This window comes from Stenella coeruleoalba, assembly GCF_951394435.1.
Source record: "Stenella coeruleoalba genome assembly, chromosome: 6".
In the NCBI taxonomy this organism is placed as follows: domain Eukaryota; kingdom Metazoa; phylum Chordata; class Mammalia; order Artiodactyla; family Delphinidae; genus Stenella; species Stenella coeruleoalba.
This window is the reverse complement of record NC_137151.1, coordinates 65,536,533-65,555,810: the sequence shown is the minus strand read 5'-3', so window position 1 is coordinate 65,555,810 and position 19,278 is coordinate 65,536,533. Positions and strand designations below refer to the sequence as shown.

Below are 19,278 nucleotides of genomic sequence, written 5' to 3'. Positions count from 1 at the left end.
CCAATGGAATGACCTCCCTATAGGAATGCTGCACTACATAAATGCTGGGCTTGGAATAATAATATTTATTTTTAAAAGACATGAATTATATGTAAATATGGATTTATTGTCAGTTTTCAGTTGATTGGAATTCTGTTAAAATCTTCATAATCCTCACAGAAAGATAAATTATAGTCAGTCGTACCTTACCATTTGGGTACTTTATTGGATGTTGGCCTGATCCAGTACTTTGATTTTAGAATCCACTAATGGGTCGAAACCTGAAGTTTGAAAAACAAATCAGTAGCCAGTATAACATAGCAACTAAGAGGGGCCAGCTCAGGAGCTAAAGTGCCTAGTTTTGAATCCTGGCTCCTCACATTTCCTAGTTATGTAATCTTGGGGAAGTTACTTTCTTTGTACCTCAGTTTCCTAAATCTGTGAAATAGGAATAATAATAATAATAGAGGTACTACATAGCTCATAACGTTGTTGAGAGAATTTTAGGCTAATACATGTAAAACACCTAGAATAATGCCTGGAAAATAGTAAAAATTCAGTAAATATTAGCTATTATTGAAGCTGTTCTCAATGAAAATGCTCGCTAGAGGTAATTCCTTACCATTCTTTTACCTGTTTGTTCTATTATTTGTCTCCGTGTTTCTAAATATTTTGCTTATACTGTTACTGAGTCCAAGTTTGTACTGCTCGCTGCATGACAGGCCAGTAAATCTAGAGATGAGGTGTTGGGGCAGGGAATAGCGACTTTATTCGGAAAGCCAGCAGACTGAGAAGATGGTGCATTAGCGTCCCAAAGAACCATCTTACCCGAGTTAGAATTCAGGCCTCTTTTATACTAAGAGGGGAGAGGGTGTGGTTGGTTGTTGCAAACTTCTTGGTGCTGGAATCCTTTGTTCTTGCAGCTGTCCATGTACATCTGGTCACTGTGTTCTTATAAACCACTAACAAGACAAATGTTATTCTCTGTTCTGCAACTTTTTATCTCTATGTGAATGGAAAAGTCGTACACCTTTAAAGGTCAGAGCCTTGAGAATGGGCTCTCCTGTGTATTTCAGGCCATAGGCAACGTTCCTTTACAAAAGGTGCACAGCCAGCATGACTAAGCACAGGCAACAGAGCACAAAGGTTAGAGCTAAAGGAATAGATTCAATATGGAGTCAGGTTTGTTCTTCTCTGTTGCAGTACTACTTCTTGATTTGCATATTAGACATTTAATTTCATTGTTATAGATAGGGATTTAGCTCTTACATTCCCCTCTACCAACCTCCCTCTCCCCCTGTTCTCCCTAAAAAGTTAGATTGTAATTTTTGTTCGCTGCTAAGTCAAGTAGTATTCCATGATAACATTTCTTGAACAAATTTTGATTTTTTTTTTCCTGCAGTTAACAATTGCTCCATCTTCATTTACTTAGTTTTCTATGTAGCTATTATATTTTCCCCAAATGCTCCAACAGATCTATCAAATGCTTGTCTGTGTATCTATGTATCTATCAAATGTGAACAATCTATAATTTTTTCCCCCTCTGCTGTTCAATTGGATCTGGTACACAACTCTTGTCTTCCGATTTCCCTCGGCCACTTTCCTGTGCTGGTTTTCCTGTTACTGGCAAGCCACTTGTTTCTCTTTCCAGACTGATTTCCTTATTTTGCTGAAACACATTATATAGTAGCTTCTTAAGAAGAATGAGTTGGTGGTACATATTTCGAGTCTAAAGGTGTTTTCATTTTGCCCTCCAACTTGATCATTTGACTAGGTGTAGGATGAAAGCAATTTTACCTCAGAAATTTGAAGACATTGCTGCACTCTCTTCTAGTAGCCAGTGTTGAGAGTCCTATGCCATCCAGAGTAGCATTTCAGTGTGTACAACCTTTTTGGGGGGAGGTTGTTTTTGTTCCTTTCTGGAAACTTTTAGAATCTTTTGGTTATCCCATTCATCTTGAGATTTCTGTCCTATTCTGGGAATTTTCTTGCCTCTGCTTTTTCTATTCGAGAATGTTAGATTAATCATCTATTTTTTTCTTATCTTTTCTTTCCTGGTTTTCATCTCTATCATTTTGTTCTACTTTCTGTGAGACTTTTTGGCATTTTAGTTTTAGCCTTTCTATTGAATATTTAATTTCTCTTATATTTTCAATGTTGAAGATCCCCTTCTTGCTCTCTGATTATTCCTTTTTTAAAAATAAAGCCTGTTCTTGCTTCATAAGTTCAATCTTTTCTTATTCTATGAAGATATTAATTACATTAAAAAATTAATTTTCCTCGGGTTCCTTTTTCCTTTTGGTTTGTTTCAACTTTCTCCTTCATGAAGGAAGCTTTCTTCAAATTTCCCTGAGCCTTGTTTGATATTAAGAGCAAAGCTATGAAACACTGATCAGAAGGCTGTTGGTATGAATGGGCCTCATCAGCTGGTGATAAGGCAGCTGTTTTGTTGGGAAGCTTCCAAATGTCAGTATCAGAAAATCCTCTCTGGAGATAGTCAGTTTCTCCTTAGTAGCTGCTTCCATTCTCCCTGTTGGAGTGAGAGGAGTAAGAGGGGGGAAGCTAGTCTCTGTTTGGGGAGCAGTACGGAGGACAGGGAGCTGAGGCCCGTTCAGTTCAGTGTTCACATATATAACCCTCCTGTGCTCAGTCTGTGCCGATCCCAGCCCTCCATTGTGCAATGTGTCCTCAGCCCACAGCCTCTCTGCTTGAGGTCCCCCAGAGAAGAAAATCTCTGGTCTGTTAGAGGAGGTAGACGGAGAGGAGTGTCATACATGCTCAGGGTCTGAGAGGAACCTCTGGGTCCAGTCGCTTCCGATGCCAACTTTTAACTAGGCCCCTCAGCGTCCTGCCCCTACCTTTTTCAGAGCCGGTGCTTCTGCGTGCAGACACGCTGAGGCTCTGTGTGTGTGGCTGTTGGCGCTCCCCACTGCCGGCACGTCTCTCCTTTCACTTAGTGAGTTACTTTGGAGAAGTCTCTTTCTCTTCCAAACTCTGTGGAAATCTTTCATCTGCTGTTCTTTCACTGTCATTATTAAAAGGAGTTTGGAAGGAAGAGGAGTTAAACACAGTGGTCAATCTGTTATTTTGAACCAGAATGCATCTTTTCTGAGGACTAGAATTAGGTCTGCTGAGCTACACACAGGCTAAGTCTCCTGTAGATGCTTCCACAGGTCAGCTTCCTTCTGCTTTGGCAACTGCAATTCTCATCATGGGTTTTTTTGTTTTTTTAAATCAATTTCAAGTCCACATGCTGAGCACATTGCCTTTACAAAGTTTCTTATAGTTAGTGGTTAAACTGCTTGTGCTCCGGTGAAGGATGTATTTTTGTACATTGCCCTGTTTTTCCGAGTGAGCAGGTTAAGTGTCAATGAGTTTATATGCAAAAACTGAATGGTCAGAAATCAAATTGAAGTCAAGATGGGCTGAATGAAGCCCTCAGGGAACTTGCTCCATCAATGATCCCTTCTCTCCTCCAACTTCTCTTGTTCTACTGACTTTTCCCCATCAGATATGCTCAAGTCTCTCCCATACTAAAAAACCTTCAACCCACCCTTCACTCCACGTTCCTCTCTAGTTGCAGCCCTCTCTCCTCAAGTTCATGAACAAGCACCTTAAAAGTTTGGTCTACACTTTCCTGGCCCTACTTTCACATTTGTCACCTCTTCACACTATGTCACTTGAGACCCCTTATCCTGGTCACCTCCAGTCCCTTTGTTATAAACTTTATCCTTATCTTTGGCGCCTTAGTCGTCTTCTTTAAAATGCTTTTTCCCCCTTGACAACACACTCATGAATTTCCTTCTATTTCTTGACCATTCTTTCTAGTGTTCCTTACACGTCTTTTCTTCTTTGCCTGTCCTGTACACAACTGTGATCTCTAGTGTTCAACATTGGTCCTCCTTTTATTTTTTAATTTATTTTTATTTTTTAATTTGTGTATTTATTTTTGGCTGCGTTGGGTCTTCGTCGCTGCGCGCGGGATTTCTCTAGTTGCGGGGAGTGGGGGCTACTCTTCGTTGTGGTGCACGGGCTTCTCACTGTGGTGGCTTGTCTTTGTTGTGGAGCACGGACTCTAGGCGCGCGGGCTTCAGTAGTTGTGGCTCGCGGGCTCTAGGGTGCAGGCTCAGTAGTTGTGGCGCACGGGCTTAGCTGCTCCGTGGCATGTGGGATCTTCCCGGACCAGGGCTTGAACCCGTGTCCCCTGCATTGGCAGGCAGATCCTTAACCACTGCGCCACCAGCGAAGTCCGGTCTTTTCTTATTCTGCATTTTCTTCTGCATAATTTTGCGCCTTCCGTATCTTTCGTTACCATCTATGTAGTAGTTATAAATCAGTGTGAGGAGACTTATAACAGGCCATTTCCTGAATGTTTTTCCTCCTCACCTGGAGAATGAGGGGAAAGGTCAGGTAAGGCTTCTTACAGGAGGTGATGAAAATCTCCATCCAAACTCTCTCTCTGGGGTTTAGACCCATAGAGCCAACTGCCTTTTGGATGTCTCACCTGGATATCCCACAAACCACCTCCAAACCAATATGTCTAAATGTCTACCTTTATTCCACTTCTCCAGACCCCTGCCTTAGGGGAAGGGCACCACCTCTCCCCCTGCCCACCAAATCTGGTGGTCACCCAAACTTCTTCCTTTCTTTCAGCCTCTACCATTAACTTATTAACCTCCAGCCATGCTTTGGAGTGTGTGGAATCCTGTCTCTCTCCCTCCCACTTCCACGTCTTTGCTTTCCTGCAGCCCCCCGTTCACCACTTCCTTTGGGAAACCTCTCCACACCTGCACTTTGCCTCGGTTTCCATACCATCCTGTGCATACCTCCATCACAGCACCTGTTACTCTTCTGTTGTTTTCCCTCTTGGCCTAATTGCCTCCCCCCACCTCTCCCACTTCATGTGGACGCTGTCTTCAGCGTCCACATTTGAAGACAGCATCCACATTTCTTTCAAAATGCTTCACTTTTCTATGACTCAGTTTCCTCATGTGCAAAATAGGGATAATAATAATTCCTACTGTTGAGCTGTTGTGAGGATGGATGAATTCATGTAAAGTACTTGGGCCAGTTCCAGGCTCATAGCAAGTGCTCAGTATAAGCTATTATGATTAATACTATTAGCAATATCATGTTTCTTCAATGTCTAATATGGTGTCTAGCACACAGAGGACTTTCTTTTTACAATTTGCTGAATGAATGAATGGAAAAAGCACCAGGATTGTTTTTCTTCCTTCAAAGGAAAGAGCTGTGATTGTTTACTCTGATTCACTTTTTTTTTTTAAAGAATATTTTGTTGTGATAGTTTCAGGTGTACAGCAAAGTGATTCAGTTATACATTTTCCCATTTAGGTTGTTACATTTAGGTTGAGCAGAGTTTCCTGTGATTCACATTTTCTTTAGTAAAAAAAGAAAAAGGAGGGGAAAAGTCATAAAAAATTCACAAGAAGAAAGTGGTCTTTTTTCTTCTTGTACCCAGTTCTGATTTCCTTTCTGGTTCCTGGTCTTTTCCAAACTTGGCAACTCTGTGGCTATGAAAGACTGTTGATGAGAAAGTTGGGCGGGAATATCTCATAGATACCCCCAGTCGTACCTGGCGGTGTCAGCTTATCAGCGCTGTCTGTGGGTGGTGGTTGTGAGTATGTGAACTCAGGTATCTCTTCTTCAGATGTTCTGCACTGAGAAATTTTTTCTGGAAGACTGAACAAGGGAGTAAATCCAGGCCATACCTCTCCTGGTTCTATTTATCAGAGTCATATCTATTCTTTGAGATCCAAACTTTTGGAGATGGATAGATTCTAGGTTTATCTCATGTGTTGCTTTGCAGTTGCTTTACCGTTGCTTTATTTTTTAAAAGAATTCCACATTACTGAAATATTCTCTAGTTCTCACACAAAGTTTAAATATGCAGTGGTAGGAAAATGTATGTCATGTAAAATATGCTTACTTTAAACCATGTCCATATTTTAATTTACAGGAAGAGAAATTATCACAGCTAACAGAGTGCCAAGTGTTGAAAGTTTGAGTTTTGACTGGATTTCAAAGAATCTTTATTGGACAGATGCTTCTTATAGGAGTGTCAGTGTCATAAGGCTAGCTGATAAATCGAGGCGCACAATAGTCCAGAATTTAAATAACCCACGATCAATCGTAGTTCATCCTATTGCTGGGTAAGTGTGTTCATGTTTTCCTAAGAGCTTGAAACTTATGTCTTGTACAGTCATTGCAAAGTGATGCCATAGGTATTTGGCAAATTCAGTAAATACAAGATTGAACCATGTAAATTGAAATCACCTTAGATTGTGTCCTTTTAGCATATGCTGAAGTGATCACTTTATCTCCTTCCAAAAACTTTCTCCTAAGCTTTGGCTTTTCAGTCTTCACTGGAGTGTGGTTTTTTTTTCACAGTCGCGGAGGACCAAACAATGAGACACAGATTCTGTGGAGAAGGAATGAATATGCAGCAGAATTATCAGGAAAGGCTCAAGTTCTTTCCCTGCTTTAATGTATTGATATAAAGCTTACCAAAACTTGCTTAATCATTCAGTAGTTTTCAGAATAAAAAGTCTTTCAGACCACAGACAAAGTTTCATGTTTAACCATTGCATTATTGGTGGAGTCAGACAAGAAGAGACAGAGCATTTCACGCCATGCCTTTTTGTTCTTACCTTTCTTATTTAAATATGCTTGATAGCTAACATAAAGTCTGAGATAGGCAGTTGTGTTTCAATAGAGTAGTTAAAAAAAAAAGATGACTGGTAATTCACTAAAGCCTGATTGAGGGTACATAGCAAACACTTTACGTAGTACATAATCTCATCTAATCCAAAAGCTGGTTTGTGAGTGAGGTATATACAAGACCTGTTTTGGAGATAAAGAATCTGAGGGGCTTCCCTGGTGGCGCATGGGCTTCCCTGGTGGCGCAGTGGTTGAGAATCCGCCTGCTAATGCAGGGGACACGGGTTCGAGCTCTGGTCTGGGAGGATCCCACATGCCGCGGAGAGACTGGGCCCGTGAGCCACAACTGCTGAGCCTGCGCGTCTGGAGCCGTGCTCTGCAACGAGAGGCCGCGACAGTGAGAGGCCCGCGCACCGTGATGAAGAGTGGCCCCCGCTTGCTGCAACTGGAGAAAGCCCTCACACAGCAACGAAGACCCAACACAGCCAAAAATAAATAAATAAATTTATAAAATAAAAAAAAGAATCTGAGGCTCAGAGAGATAAAGTAACTTGCTCAAGGACCCACAGCTATTAAGCAATAGTTAGTATTCAAATTCCAGGCCTGTCTGACTGCAAAGCCTGTGTGTCTAACATATTTTAAAACTGATGATGTTATTGATAAGAAATTTTATTGCCCAATAGACAGTTAAACAGTTGATTTTCTAGTGAATTTATCTTAAGCTAAATCTTTGGCATTGGGTTTTGAAAAGGCATTAAATTCCTTTCCTGATGTATCCTTCATATATTTATCCTTCATATATTTATTTTTATAAATGTATTTATTTTTATTTTTGGCTGTGTTGGGTCTTTGTTGCTGCGCGTGGGCTTTCTCTAGTTGTGGCAAGAGGGGGCTGCTCTTCGTTGCAGTGCACGGGCTTCCCATTGCGGTTGCTTGTCTTGTTGCAGATCACGGGCTGTAGGCACGCGGGCTTCAGTAGTTGTGCCATGCGGGCTCAGTAGTTGTGGCACAGACTCAGTAGTTGTGGCACACAGGCTTAGTTCCTCCGTGGCATGTGGGATCTTCCCGGACCAAGGCTCGAACCCGTGTCCCCTGCATTGGCAGGCGGATTCTTAACCACTGTGCCACCAGGGAAGTCCCTGTCCTTAATTTAAAACAATATGAAGTCACGTTTCAGAAAGTTACCTTTTGGAAAGACTAATTTTAGTTTTTAAGGCTCATATGAAAGAGAAAAGATTTTTTCCCTACACTTATCTTTTTGCCACTCCTCGGGTTAAAAAAAGACCTCTTGGGTAAGATCATTTAAGAGTTACGTTTATTTGGATGCATTTTTCATCAGGGATGAAATGCTTTCCTGCAAATTTAATTCCTTGTGGAAGATGACTAAAGAGTGATCTAGTGGATCCTGGATGTTTAATCCAGAAAGAAAGTGAGAGATTAAAATCTGTTTTCTTGCTCATAGTTTATTTCAAGAGCATGAAGTATTTAAAATGTAACCTGAACTGTGTCTTTTTAAAGAATCTACTTGGTGACAATAGTTTTAGGTCCTGAAGTCTAGCACAGTGGTTCTCTGCTTTGGATGCCCATTTTAATACCATTTGTATTTTCGATATATTTTTCTGTATAAACCCAATAGCATACAGAAAATGAAATTAATTTGCAGCAAGTCTCTGGAGAATCTGTGTTTGTGCTAAATCTCTCTAAGTCATGTAGTTTGTCCCAATGTTAACATCTTTGATTTATTACCTCCTTTTCTAGGTATATATTCTTCACTGATTGGTACCGTCCCGCTAAAATTCTGAGAGCATGGAGTGATGGATCTAACCTTTTGCCTATAGTAAACACTACTCTTGGGTGGCCCAATGGGTTGGCCATTGATTGGAGGTAAGTAGGAATCATCCCAAATTGCTGAGTTCCCACTTACTATGGAAGACATATACATAGTTGGCCAGCTTCTGCTGGGATGAAAACATATGTAGTAATGAATATTCTGAGGAAATTGCTAGAGGAAGCAGAATAGGGCAAGACCTAAACCCCACTAGAAGTAGAACAGGGATTTGATGAAGTACAGGTCATGTGCAGTTTTTACAGGGGGCATCTTGAGGATAGGAAATTGTGTCAACAAATGTGTATTTACCTATATACACCGTGGGAGGATTTTTGGAATATGAGATTTAAATTTTAAGAAATTAATCTGTCGAGGAGTATAGGAAAAGGTAACAGGGTAGATAAGCTTACAGACCTCAAATGCAAAAGCAGTTTATAGGAGAGAAAAAAGGAAGAAACGTGTTTAACCTTTTAAACATCAGTTACTACGAATATTTTTCCTAACTTGTGGATTTAATAAGGAGAAAAGTAAAATTCCTAGCTTGAAGATAATAACATTTCAAGTTTTCTAAGACAATTGGAAATCACTTCATAAAAGTTGTTTTGTCTTTCTGGAGAGCATGAAACTATTAAACTTTGCTTAATAAATGTGTCAACTGAACGTGCTATTTTTGAATGCCCTTAGTATAAAGTGTGCTTTGCTAGCTTCTGGATAACCAATAACCAAGTATTTTATTATTTTAGCTCTTCACGATTGTACTGGGTAGATGCCTTTTTTGATAAAATTGAGCACAGTACCTTTGATGGGTTAGATAGAAAAGTCCTGGCCAGTATACAGCAGATAACACATCCGTTTGGACTTGCCGTCTTTGAAGGTACGTTTTGAAGCAAAAGAAGTGTGTCTTATTTATACTGTACAAGTTGTATAAAACTCATCCTCATTTGGCAATCTCACAATTCCAGAAAAGCTGGTCACTTTTTTAATTGAAATGGTGCTTTTATGTATAAATAAAACATTTGGTTAGTTGACTGAGTATTTAACTTTTATTTTTTGTTTGAGAAATTTTGTTTGAGAAAATAAATAAATAAATAAATTTTAAAAAAAGGCTTCTAAGAGGTAGGGTCTCTCTCAGAGATCCATACCATCAACTCCTATTGTTTTTATTCCCTGGTTATATATTACACTCCTCTAGAGCTCTTCCCTTTCTCTCCAAGTCATAGAATTTTCACCTCTACTGGTGCAGGAAAAATTTGTATCAGGAAGTATTCTTGCAACTCTGTTGTTTTATACGGGGTCCTTAGCTTCAGAAGCTCAAAAGTCAATAAATAAATGTTTTATTTAAGAAAAAAAAAGAAAAAAAAATATATATATGGGCTTCTAAAGAATCATTTCTAGAGACGAACAAGTCATGGAAAATGATTACAGAAACATATTACAGATATTTATGGAGGAAGCTTCCCACATTTGGAAGAAGCATTACAAACATATTGCATTTTCCCAAGTGATTTGTAAGTGAACTGTGGCGAGAATACTAATCACCGTGTTCCTTCTTAGACTACGTGTATTTTACTGACTGGAGACTGCGTGGTATTGTTCGAGTCAGGAAAACAGATGGTGGACAACTGGTGGTCCTCCGAAGTGGCGTTGGTGTTGTAATGCGTGTGAAGGTATATGATACCAGAATCCAGACCGGTGAGTGATGTTGCCAGCTTCTTTCATAGGGATGTGTTTAATATAGTGGCTCCTTTTCTCTTTAAGTACCTTATTATTTAATATAACTCCTGATAGTTTTATCTTCCTGTGACTCAGATAGTTTTAAAGTGTAAGATTTAGAATTTCTGTTCGACTCGGCTAACTTTAAACCTGTGTTTGAGAAAAACACGTTTCAGCACTTTCCTGTATTTATATTGAATGTGCTATTTGGCACGTTGATTTCCAAGAGGAATCGAGTTTTTAATATTGGGTCTGACAACCAAACCTGTGATCAATCAACCTAAAGGAAATGTGCTTGACTCACTTATCTAGGGGCGTTGCTTTTTCAGGTTCTAACGCCTGTAACCGACCCACCAATCCGAACGGTGACTGCAGCCACTTCTGCTTCCCAGTGCCAAATTTCCAGCGGGTGTGTGGTTGCCCCTATGGAATGAGTCTGACTTCCGATCGTTTGACATGCGTGGAAGACCCATCCCGTGAGCCACCGTTGGAGCAGTGTGGTGCCTTTTCCTTCCCCTGTAACAATGGCAGATGTGTGCCCATTCACTACCGCTGTGATGGAATTGACGACTGTCATGATAACAGTGATGAGGTTCAATGTGGCACATTTAGTAAGTAGCTATACACTAGCAATACTTCCTAGGATGAATAGAACAGAGAGAGGGGGCTTAAAAAAAAAGGCTTGGGTTATCTCTATAGGAAAGAATATTCCTTTCGGATTGTTAATATGTACTCCAAAGGCTTTTAGGAAGCTAGGCGATGAATATCATTCATAGATAATGTTGCAGGTGATTTCTAGCATTGATTTGGGCTATCTTCAACAAAATTTCTTTCTGACATTGGCTGTTTGGATCAATGCAGAGTCATTGCATCTTGGCATACTCCTCAAAAAGTCAACAAAACAAACTGGATCTAATCTTTAGTATTGGAGAGAACAATATCACAGAATAGGTGCTTGTAATAATAGCTTTTGAAAATCTCATGTGCTATAATATTCCTTTTTCCTCCTGTTGGTGTAAAATGAATTATGGGTGAAATGGTGGTTTTAACCTTTACATTCTTCTTTTGATGGTAATCCAGTTTATAATAAATGCTATTGCAGAAGACAAAAAGATAGAGGACAGTTGAAATCTCAGAAATTTCTATCAAGGAAACATTAATAGAAAGAAAAGTGACATTTAAAAATGAAAGTGCTCATTTATACATTTTTGAGATTTCTAAAGTTTTATTTTGTGTATATCTTTTTGTTTTTAAAAGTGCAGATTTTACATGAATGTTTTATCAATTTCCAATGACCCATGTGATCAGAGGAAGCATAGCTTAGAAGTAAAGGACGGGCCTTAGAGTCACACCAACTAGAGTTTTGGTCTTGGGCAGATTCCTAAGCTCTCAAAGCCTCAATTTCCTCATCTATAAAATGCAGATAATTATATGTACCTGACAGTATTCTTGTGAGGATTAAGAGAGACAAAAAAATGTAAACACTTAGAAAAGTGCCTGGCGTATGATAGTTGCTGAATAAACTTGCACATTTTGTATAACGCTCCCATTGAAAAAGGAGAAGAAATGGGCCTTTACAAGGTAAGATCTCATTTAAAAGGCGGTAAAAACAGATGTCTTTATGACCAATTCGTTTCTGTTGTAGATACTTCCTGTGCACCTTCAGCGTTTGCGTGTGGCCACGGAGGACAGTGCATTCCTTCATACTGGCGCTGTGACAACCAAAATGACTGTGTGGATGGCAGTGATGAGCAGAACTGCCCCACCCGAGCACCCACTTCCTGTCGTGCAGACTTCTTCACCTGTGATAATAGCTTGTGTATCCCAAAGAGCTGGGTCTGTGACACAGATAATGATTGCGGGGATGGATCTGATGAAAAGTCATGCGGTAAGTTTTGAACTGATTTCTCTTGGTTGGTCAGCCTAGTGAATAGATTTGAACAGTCAGTAGGCCTTGTGCACTTTCCTTGAAGGCTTACATAAATTTCGTTGTATCTTAGCTACTTCTCTTCATCTGTCAATCCCTGTATTAATAGGCTATAGGAGCAAAGACGTGGGAAGTCTTCCTAAATATTTCCTATGCAAGCAAAACAAGGACTGTCTCTGATGTCTAAACCCAGATAGAAACTGGAAAATAAAATCCCTCAACTAACTATTCAGATATTTAAAACAATTTTTCTTTATAAATCATATAAACACATCCAGACATTTGGCTATTGGTTTTCCTTTTCATTTATACAGGCAAAAAGGCAACAGAATAAAGAGGCACAGGACATTTAAATTTCATTAATCTCACCCACCTGCTTTTCATCTTGCAAGTTCTGATTTCCTCTAGGTCGTCGTTTGTTTTCATATCAGCAGTCATAGTTTAAGGTGGAGCAAAGTTCCCTGGACTAAATTCCTGTCTTGGTTGCATGATTAGGCAATTCGCTTTTTCTCAGGACTAGATGAGCTTTAAGATCCCCTCCAGCTTTCACATTCTGTGAGACTATATTTACTATGACTTCACGTTTCGGGTAGGGGGAGGCAGCGCATCTGACTCTAAGGCTGTGTCTCTTCAGCCAGCTAGGACCCTGGTTTTGAGGATCGTTCTGCTTAGATATTGGATTAAATCCAGTTATCATGATCTGTCTCTACACTGTTGCTACTGGGCATTGTGGTCATGCGGACCATGTTGCCTTGCTGGGCTCCATTGCTTAGCTTTGGTGCAGTCTTGGACTTCATAGCATTCAGGAGGTGTAGGCCAGTCCAAGGCCATGATGCTTACTTTCTAAGTGTGGTCTGTTTTTCAAGGTGTAATCACAGTTTCTGACTCTGCCCTGTAATATTTTTCTTCCTCTTTCCAAAAAAGTGTCCTAGCTGGGCTCTGGATGGGCTGACTTTGGCAATCTGGCTGACTTGAAGGAATTTTGAGCACACATACAACTGAGATAACTTACGTATTTCCTTAGCGTTTTACAGTTTGGCTCTGGTACACACTGAACAAGAAATAAACTGTAACTTGGTTTTGTTTTTGGATGACATTAGATCATACAGAGACATGCTCACCTAGTCAGTTTCATTGCCCCAATCATCGATGTATTGACCTATCTTTTGTCTGTGATGGGACCGACGACTGTGCTGATGGGTCTGATGAGAGTGCTTGTAGTAAGTACATTGCTTTATTTTTAAATTAATTAATCAATCCATTGAAGTCTAGTTGATTTACAATATTATATGTTTCAGGTGGATAACATACTGATTCACAATTTTAAAGGTTAACTCCATTTATAATTATAAAATATTGGCTATATTCCTTTGTTGTATAATATATTCCTGTAGCTTATCCCTATCTTGCCCTGCCCCCTTCCTTCTGCCGATTGTTAACCACTAGTGTGTTCTCTATATCTGTGAGTCTGTTTCTTTTTGGTTACTTTCACTAATTTGTTTTATTTTTTAGATTCCACATGTAAGTGATATTATACGGTATTTGTCTTTCTCTGACTTATTTCATTAAGCATAATACCCTCCATGTCCATCTATGTTGTTGCAAGTGGCAAAATTTCATTCTTTTTTATGACTGAGTAGTACTCCATTATATATATATATGCCACATCTTTTTTATCCATTCATCTGTTGATGGGCACTTAGGTTGCTTACATATCTTGGCTATTGTAAATAATGCTTTATTTTTATTCATGATGTTTAGAAAAATCTCAATGTTTAGTTGTTTGCTCCTTGGCTTAATTTCTAATACTTTTCTCTCTCATTTTCAGTAATTAATTGCACTGCTTCTCAATTCAAATGTGTCAGTAATGGTAATTGTATTAGCAACACATATCGCTGTGATGGTGTTTTTGACTGCAATGACCACTCTGATGAGACAGATTGTCGTAAGTACCATATACCTAGCATGTTTCGGGTGAAGGGGTCATTTCATGTTTACCAGTATTGATATTACCACAGATTTTCTCTTAGACAAACTAGAGAGAAGGCAGCCTGAATTACAAAGCATTGTCAAAGGAACACAGTATTGAACATATAATAAAATCGACTTGACATTACCAAACAGCGACTTATAATTTGTGAATCGAGGGGTTGTAAATGGGCACTTTCAAATTGTCTCCTGAGTAGGTTAAATATTTCTCAGATATTTTTGTTCTCACTATTAATTTTTCCTAGGGCATACCAAATTAGTGGGTTTCAAATTTTTGAGGTTTACTATTTATAAAGATATTTTAATGGTTTCTTTTAAATCTCAATAGGGAGGTGAAATCAAGCAAATCATTTGTTTAGTATCTGCTAACATGTTACATATGGTCTTTATCCTGAGAGTCTGGTAAGAGAAATTATCGAAAGTAAGAAACAAAGTAAGGTAGATAGTTACAAGGGCCTTATAGAAACGATACAGATAAAAATTCTATAAAGGTTCAGAGCAAAGAAATTTTTTCAGAGGATTCAAGGAGGACTTCACGGACTATAAATCTGTTGGGCCTATAATCTCCACAAGCTGTAGACCTATAATCGACAGGATTTGTTATTCCCCACGTTTTATATTAAATGAGGTGAGGTGGTCATTTGTTTGAATAATGGTATTTTGAACCACAAATAGTAGGTTTCTATCAATTCTCCTCCCTAATCAGAAAAGAAGTGTTTAAATCTATGGATCAAAAGGAAAAGTTAAATGCTTGCTTACTGTATAGGTGTGTACAACACCCAGAAATTCTTAATCACTGAATTTCCTGTCTCACATTGAAAACGTGGAATTCTTCTGTGGTGATCTGAGGTTAAAGTTCCATTGCCCCTGATTTGCTATTGCCTTAAAAAGTTCCTAGGAGGGAGTTTGGGTTTACTCCTGTGAAATAGGCAAGCAATTCTTACTTATCTCGTAAGGATTGCTTGGTGAATAGTGGAAAGTTTGCAAAGAATTGAGGATTTACAGTCATCTTTTGTTTACTTAATGTGTGCTGGTTTCATCTGATATAATTCACTTGAGGGAAAATGATAACATCCAAATATATGACATTAAACCCATGAATTCCAATTCACCGTAGCTATTTAAGCTCTATTTAAATGCTCTGGTGATTCTTTATTATTTAACCCATAATTAGAAACACAGGAAATAGAATTTTCTTTTGACCCAGGGACTTATCTTCTATCCAAGAGTTGTACATCCTTTGTGGTCAGATCCACTAATCTGACGCATAAAGATCTCTACGTGCCACAATGTCAGAGAAGACTCGTGTCATTTTAGATTTTAATATTACATTTGTCATAGTCATTATTATAAACCTACCATTGATCCAAAATCATTTCCTCTGAATCTAGGAATTATATAAAAGGGGTTATGGATTGCCTTCACAAGCCCATTTTCCCCATTTCGTTCTCTCAGCAACCAGGCCTCCTGGTATGTGCCACCAAGATGAATTTCAGTGCCAAGCAGATGGTATCTGCATTCCGAAGATCTGGGAGTGTGATGGCCACCCAGACTGCCTCCATGGATCTGATGAGCACAATGGCTGTGCCCCCAAGACCTGCCCTTCATCTCATTTCCTCTGTGACAATGGAAACTGCATCTACAGAGAGTGGCTCTGTGATGGAGATAATGACTGCAGGGACATGAGCGATGAGAAGGACTGCCCTACGCAGGCCTTTCAGTGTCCCAGTTGGCAATGGCAATGCCCCAGTTATAGCATCTGTGTGAATCTGAGTGCAGTATGTGATGGCAACCCTGACTGCCCCAGTGGGACAGATGAGTCCCCACTTTGCAGTAAGTTTCCTGACCACAGTTTACTGCCATAAATTCATCCTGAGCAGTGGCCGGCTGTACATCATCATTGTCACAGTCACCATGTAGCTTTTGAGGAAGGGATCTCAGTTCCTCTCTGAATTTAGATCTGTGTAGATCCGGATAGCCATCATGGAATTCAAATAAATCATCACTGGATAATATTTCTCATTAAATCCTTTGCACCTGGTTCTGTGTTTTTGCTTCATTAGATCGTCAAATTAAATTTGGTTCTGTTGGTAATGTGCTCATAAGTTTTTCTAACTTTAATATTTTCTGATTTCAATCAGAACTTGCCACAAAACAAATGAAGTCTGGGGATTTGTGTTTGCTATGATTAAAATCCTGTGATTGGCATGTAATCCTAATTACTGTCCTTTCTTTATTTCTTCTTTAATCAATGCTCACTCTCAGATGATACCCAGCCAGGTATGATTGCAAAGTATTTTAGATTCTTATGATTTTAAACGCATTGCGTTTGTGCTGAAAATGTCCTAATCATTTTGACTTACTTCCCCTTCTAGTGCATGTTTCATATCATGACTCTTATAAATAAGAGTACACATGGAAATAGAGGGCATTTGCATCCTCAGGTAGATGAACTATCTTTGGGTGCTTCAGGCATTGCCGTCTTAGCCCTGAAAGTAAGGATGATGGCATATCAGTGCACCTGTGCCCTGTAGTCTTCCAATTGCCTTTCTCCTTTATAGACCTTCCAGCTCTGCTCTTCAGTGTCAAAGTCTTATCTTCCATTTCTGTGTAGGTAGAAGAATGACAGGAAGCAAATGGCAAGTAATTTAGGTCTCTTTGCATGCTTTACCAATGATAGTTGTGTTTCTTGATGTCCACCATATTTCCCCAAGTTTCTCTCATTGCACTAAATGGAGTTATAATAGAAGGCTGTAGTGAAGAAAGTGGTCCAAGTCCAGTGGACGTGAAAGATGGTAAATCCTCAGGTAAATCGGAGCACTGAACAGCCTGTGGACCTCATCCAGGTGGATTCTGCTCATAGCTCTTACCTGGGTATTGTGTTGAAGGTGACCTGAGACTGTATGACACATAATGCAACTGAGTGAACCAAAGAAACAAAGATTCCTGACTTTCCCACTCTGTGATTCTTTTTCTTTATTCTAGACCAGGAGAGCTGCTCAGATTCCAATGGTGGTTGTACTCACCAGTGTATTCAAGGGCCCTATGGGGCTCAATGCCAGTGTCCATTGGGATACCTGCTTGCCAATGACTCTAAGACCTGTGAAGACATAGATGAGTGTCGTATTCCAGGCTTTTGTAGCCAGCACTGTTACAATACGAGAGGTTCTTTTCGGTGCTGGTGTGATCCGGAATACAGGTTAGACGCTGACCAGAGGACCTGCAAAGCTACAGGTAATGAAAGTGAACTAACTCCAGCCAGTTTACCAAGCACACTCCAGAGCTTAAGATTAAATGTCACGTTTAACAAATTTCACCATCTTTATATAATGTTTAATGAATTCTATTCAACTGGTATTAATTCAGTTTCTACTACGTGAAAGTATTTGTACTATGTGTTAGGGTATTGCTTTGGCTGCTTTAAAAGTGACCATATAGTGACCACCTAGAGGGGTGGGATAGGGAGGGTGGGAGGGAGACACAAGAGGGCGGGGATACGGAGATGAGATATATATGTATATGTGTAGCTGATTCACTTTGTTGTACAGTAGAAACTAACACAACATTGTAAAGCAATTATACTCCAATAAAGATGTTAAAAAAATAAATAAATAGAAGTGACCAGATAAAGAATGCTAAAACAAAGTAGGCAGTTTCTTTCTTTTTCGGGCAGCAGTCTGGAGGGCAGACGGTTCAGGGGGTAAAAGCTGGTGTGGCTTCCATCTCGGGATCCATTGTTTTGCTCCAGTCTTTGCCTGCTCCCAGAAAGTAGGAAAGGGGCAAGTAGCTTCCTTTTAAGGATGGCACCTAGAATTTGACACATCGTCTGTGTTCACATTTTATTGTTCAAAACTTAGTCATATGGTCACTCCAAACTGAAATGGAAATGGGGAAATGTCTCTAGCTGGTAGGCCCTGTGCTGTGCTAAAAAGTGGCATAATTTATTACTAGAAAGGAAGAAGAGGAGAGGGACATGGGGATGATTAGAAGTCTCTGCCACAGCTGAATGCAAAGTACAAAATAAGCAAGTACAAAGGTAACTATAGTAACAGGAAGAATGCAAGTAGAGTTCACTCCAGGTTGATATTTAGATAAACACTAAAGTGTAATTCAAGGAAGAAAGATATTTCGAAAAAGCTTACTTTCAACGCTCATGAAAACCAGCTAACTGTTAAGGTAACATCATTCTTATAGGAATTTTTGTTTGTTTTTCCCATTACTCTAGTGTGGAATGACATCTTCTTTCTGTTACCAAAGGTATTACATCAAATATTGAGTGTTTTTTCTCCCAGAATCGTTGACACTTGTATTTTCTTCTTGGACAGCATCTGAAAGTCTGCTGTTACTTGTGGCGAGTCAGAACCAGCTTGTTGCTGACAACATCTCCAGGCAGGAGCACTCTATCCACGCCCTTGTCCAGGATGGTTCTCACATTGTGGCTGTTGATTTTGATTCAGTCAGTGGTCATATCTTTTGGTCGGATGGAACTCAGGGTAAAATCTGGAGTGCGTTTCAAAATGGAACAGATAGAAAACTAGTAAGTACATGTCTACTGGCCTTTGACCTGACTAGTTCCCCTGTCTTGGGTCTATTTGCTGTTGTTACTCACCAGTGAGAGAAAGCCCTACCTCATCTTAGGTGGTTCTCATGTTTTCCTCTGGGCCACATCACACCCAAGGGACCCCGATGTTCCTAACTCCTACTTGATGGGATCTGAAGGGAGATGCATGGCTCTGAATTGCAGGTCATATGATGCAGAGACCTCACAGCATCTTGGAGGTCCCTTCTGCAAATTTTTTTCCTAGTGGATGAGAGATAAGGGAAACACAGGGGAGGTTGCTTTTCTTTCGTCTTTTAAAAATGTTTTTAAAATTTATCCTTTTCTTTGCCATTATGGTTTATTACAGGATACTGACTATAGTTCCCCATGCTATACAGTAGGACCTTGCTGTTGAGGTTGCTTTTCTTAGCTTTAATTCAGTTATGTTTCTTGATCAATCTCCCGGAGTTTCAGTTTCTTGATCCTTGATGGTTATGTTTCCTCTGCCCCTTAGAAATTTATTTTGTAATTGTTGGCACTCAATCAATAAAGGTATTACTTTTGCCATGTGAACACTGTAAAGTTTCATAGGGTTGCCAGCTTAGCAAACGGATACAGCTTTTG

At 39.6% G+C, this 19,278-nt stretch overlaps 1 protein-coding gene across 2 annotated transcripts in view; it reads left to right on the top strand.

Annotated features, from left to right (window-relative positions):
- Positions 1 to 19,278, top strand: part of LRP2 (LDL receptor related protein 2) — a 198,449-nt gene that overhangs the window by 85,265 nt on the left and 93,906 nt on the right. For both annotated transcript variants that reach the window (XM_079924860.1, XM_079924859.1), the window contains 11 exons: positions 5,957 to 6,149; positions 8,416 to 8,541; positions 9,229 to 9,359; positions 10,040 to 10,177; positions 10,528 to 10,809; positions 11,844 to 12,086; positions 13,226 to 13,345; positions 13,954 to 14,070; positions 15,570 to 15,947; positions 17,100 to 17,348; positions 18,440 to 18,651. In XM_079924860.1, coding sequence (XP_079780986.1) covers positions 5,957 to 6,149; positions 8,416 to 8,541; positions 9,229 to 9,359; positions 10,040 to 10,177; positions 10,528 to 10,809; positions 11,844 to 12,086; positions 13,226 to 13,345; positions 13,954 to 14,070; positions 15,570 to 15,947; positions 17,100 to 17,348; positions 18,440 to 18,651 — 2,189 coding nt within the window. The remainder of the gene's footprint in view (positions 1 to 5,956; positions 6,150 to 8,415; positions 8,542 to 9,228; positions 9,360 to 10,039; positions 10,178 to 10,527; positions 10,810 to 11,843; positions 12,087 to 13,225; positions 13,346 to 13,953; positions 14,071 to 15,569; positions 15,948 to 17,099; positions 17,349 to 18,439; positions 18,652 to 19,278) is intronic.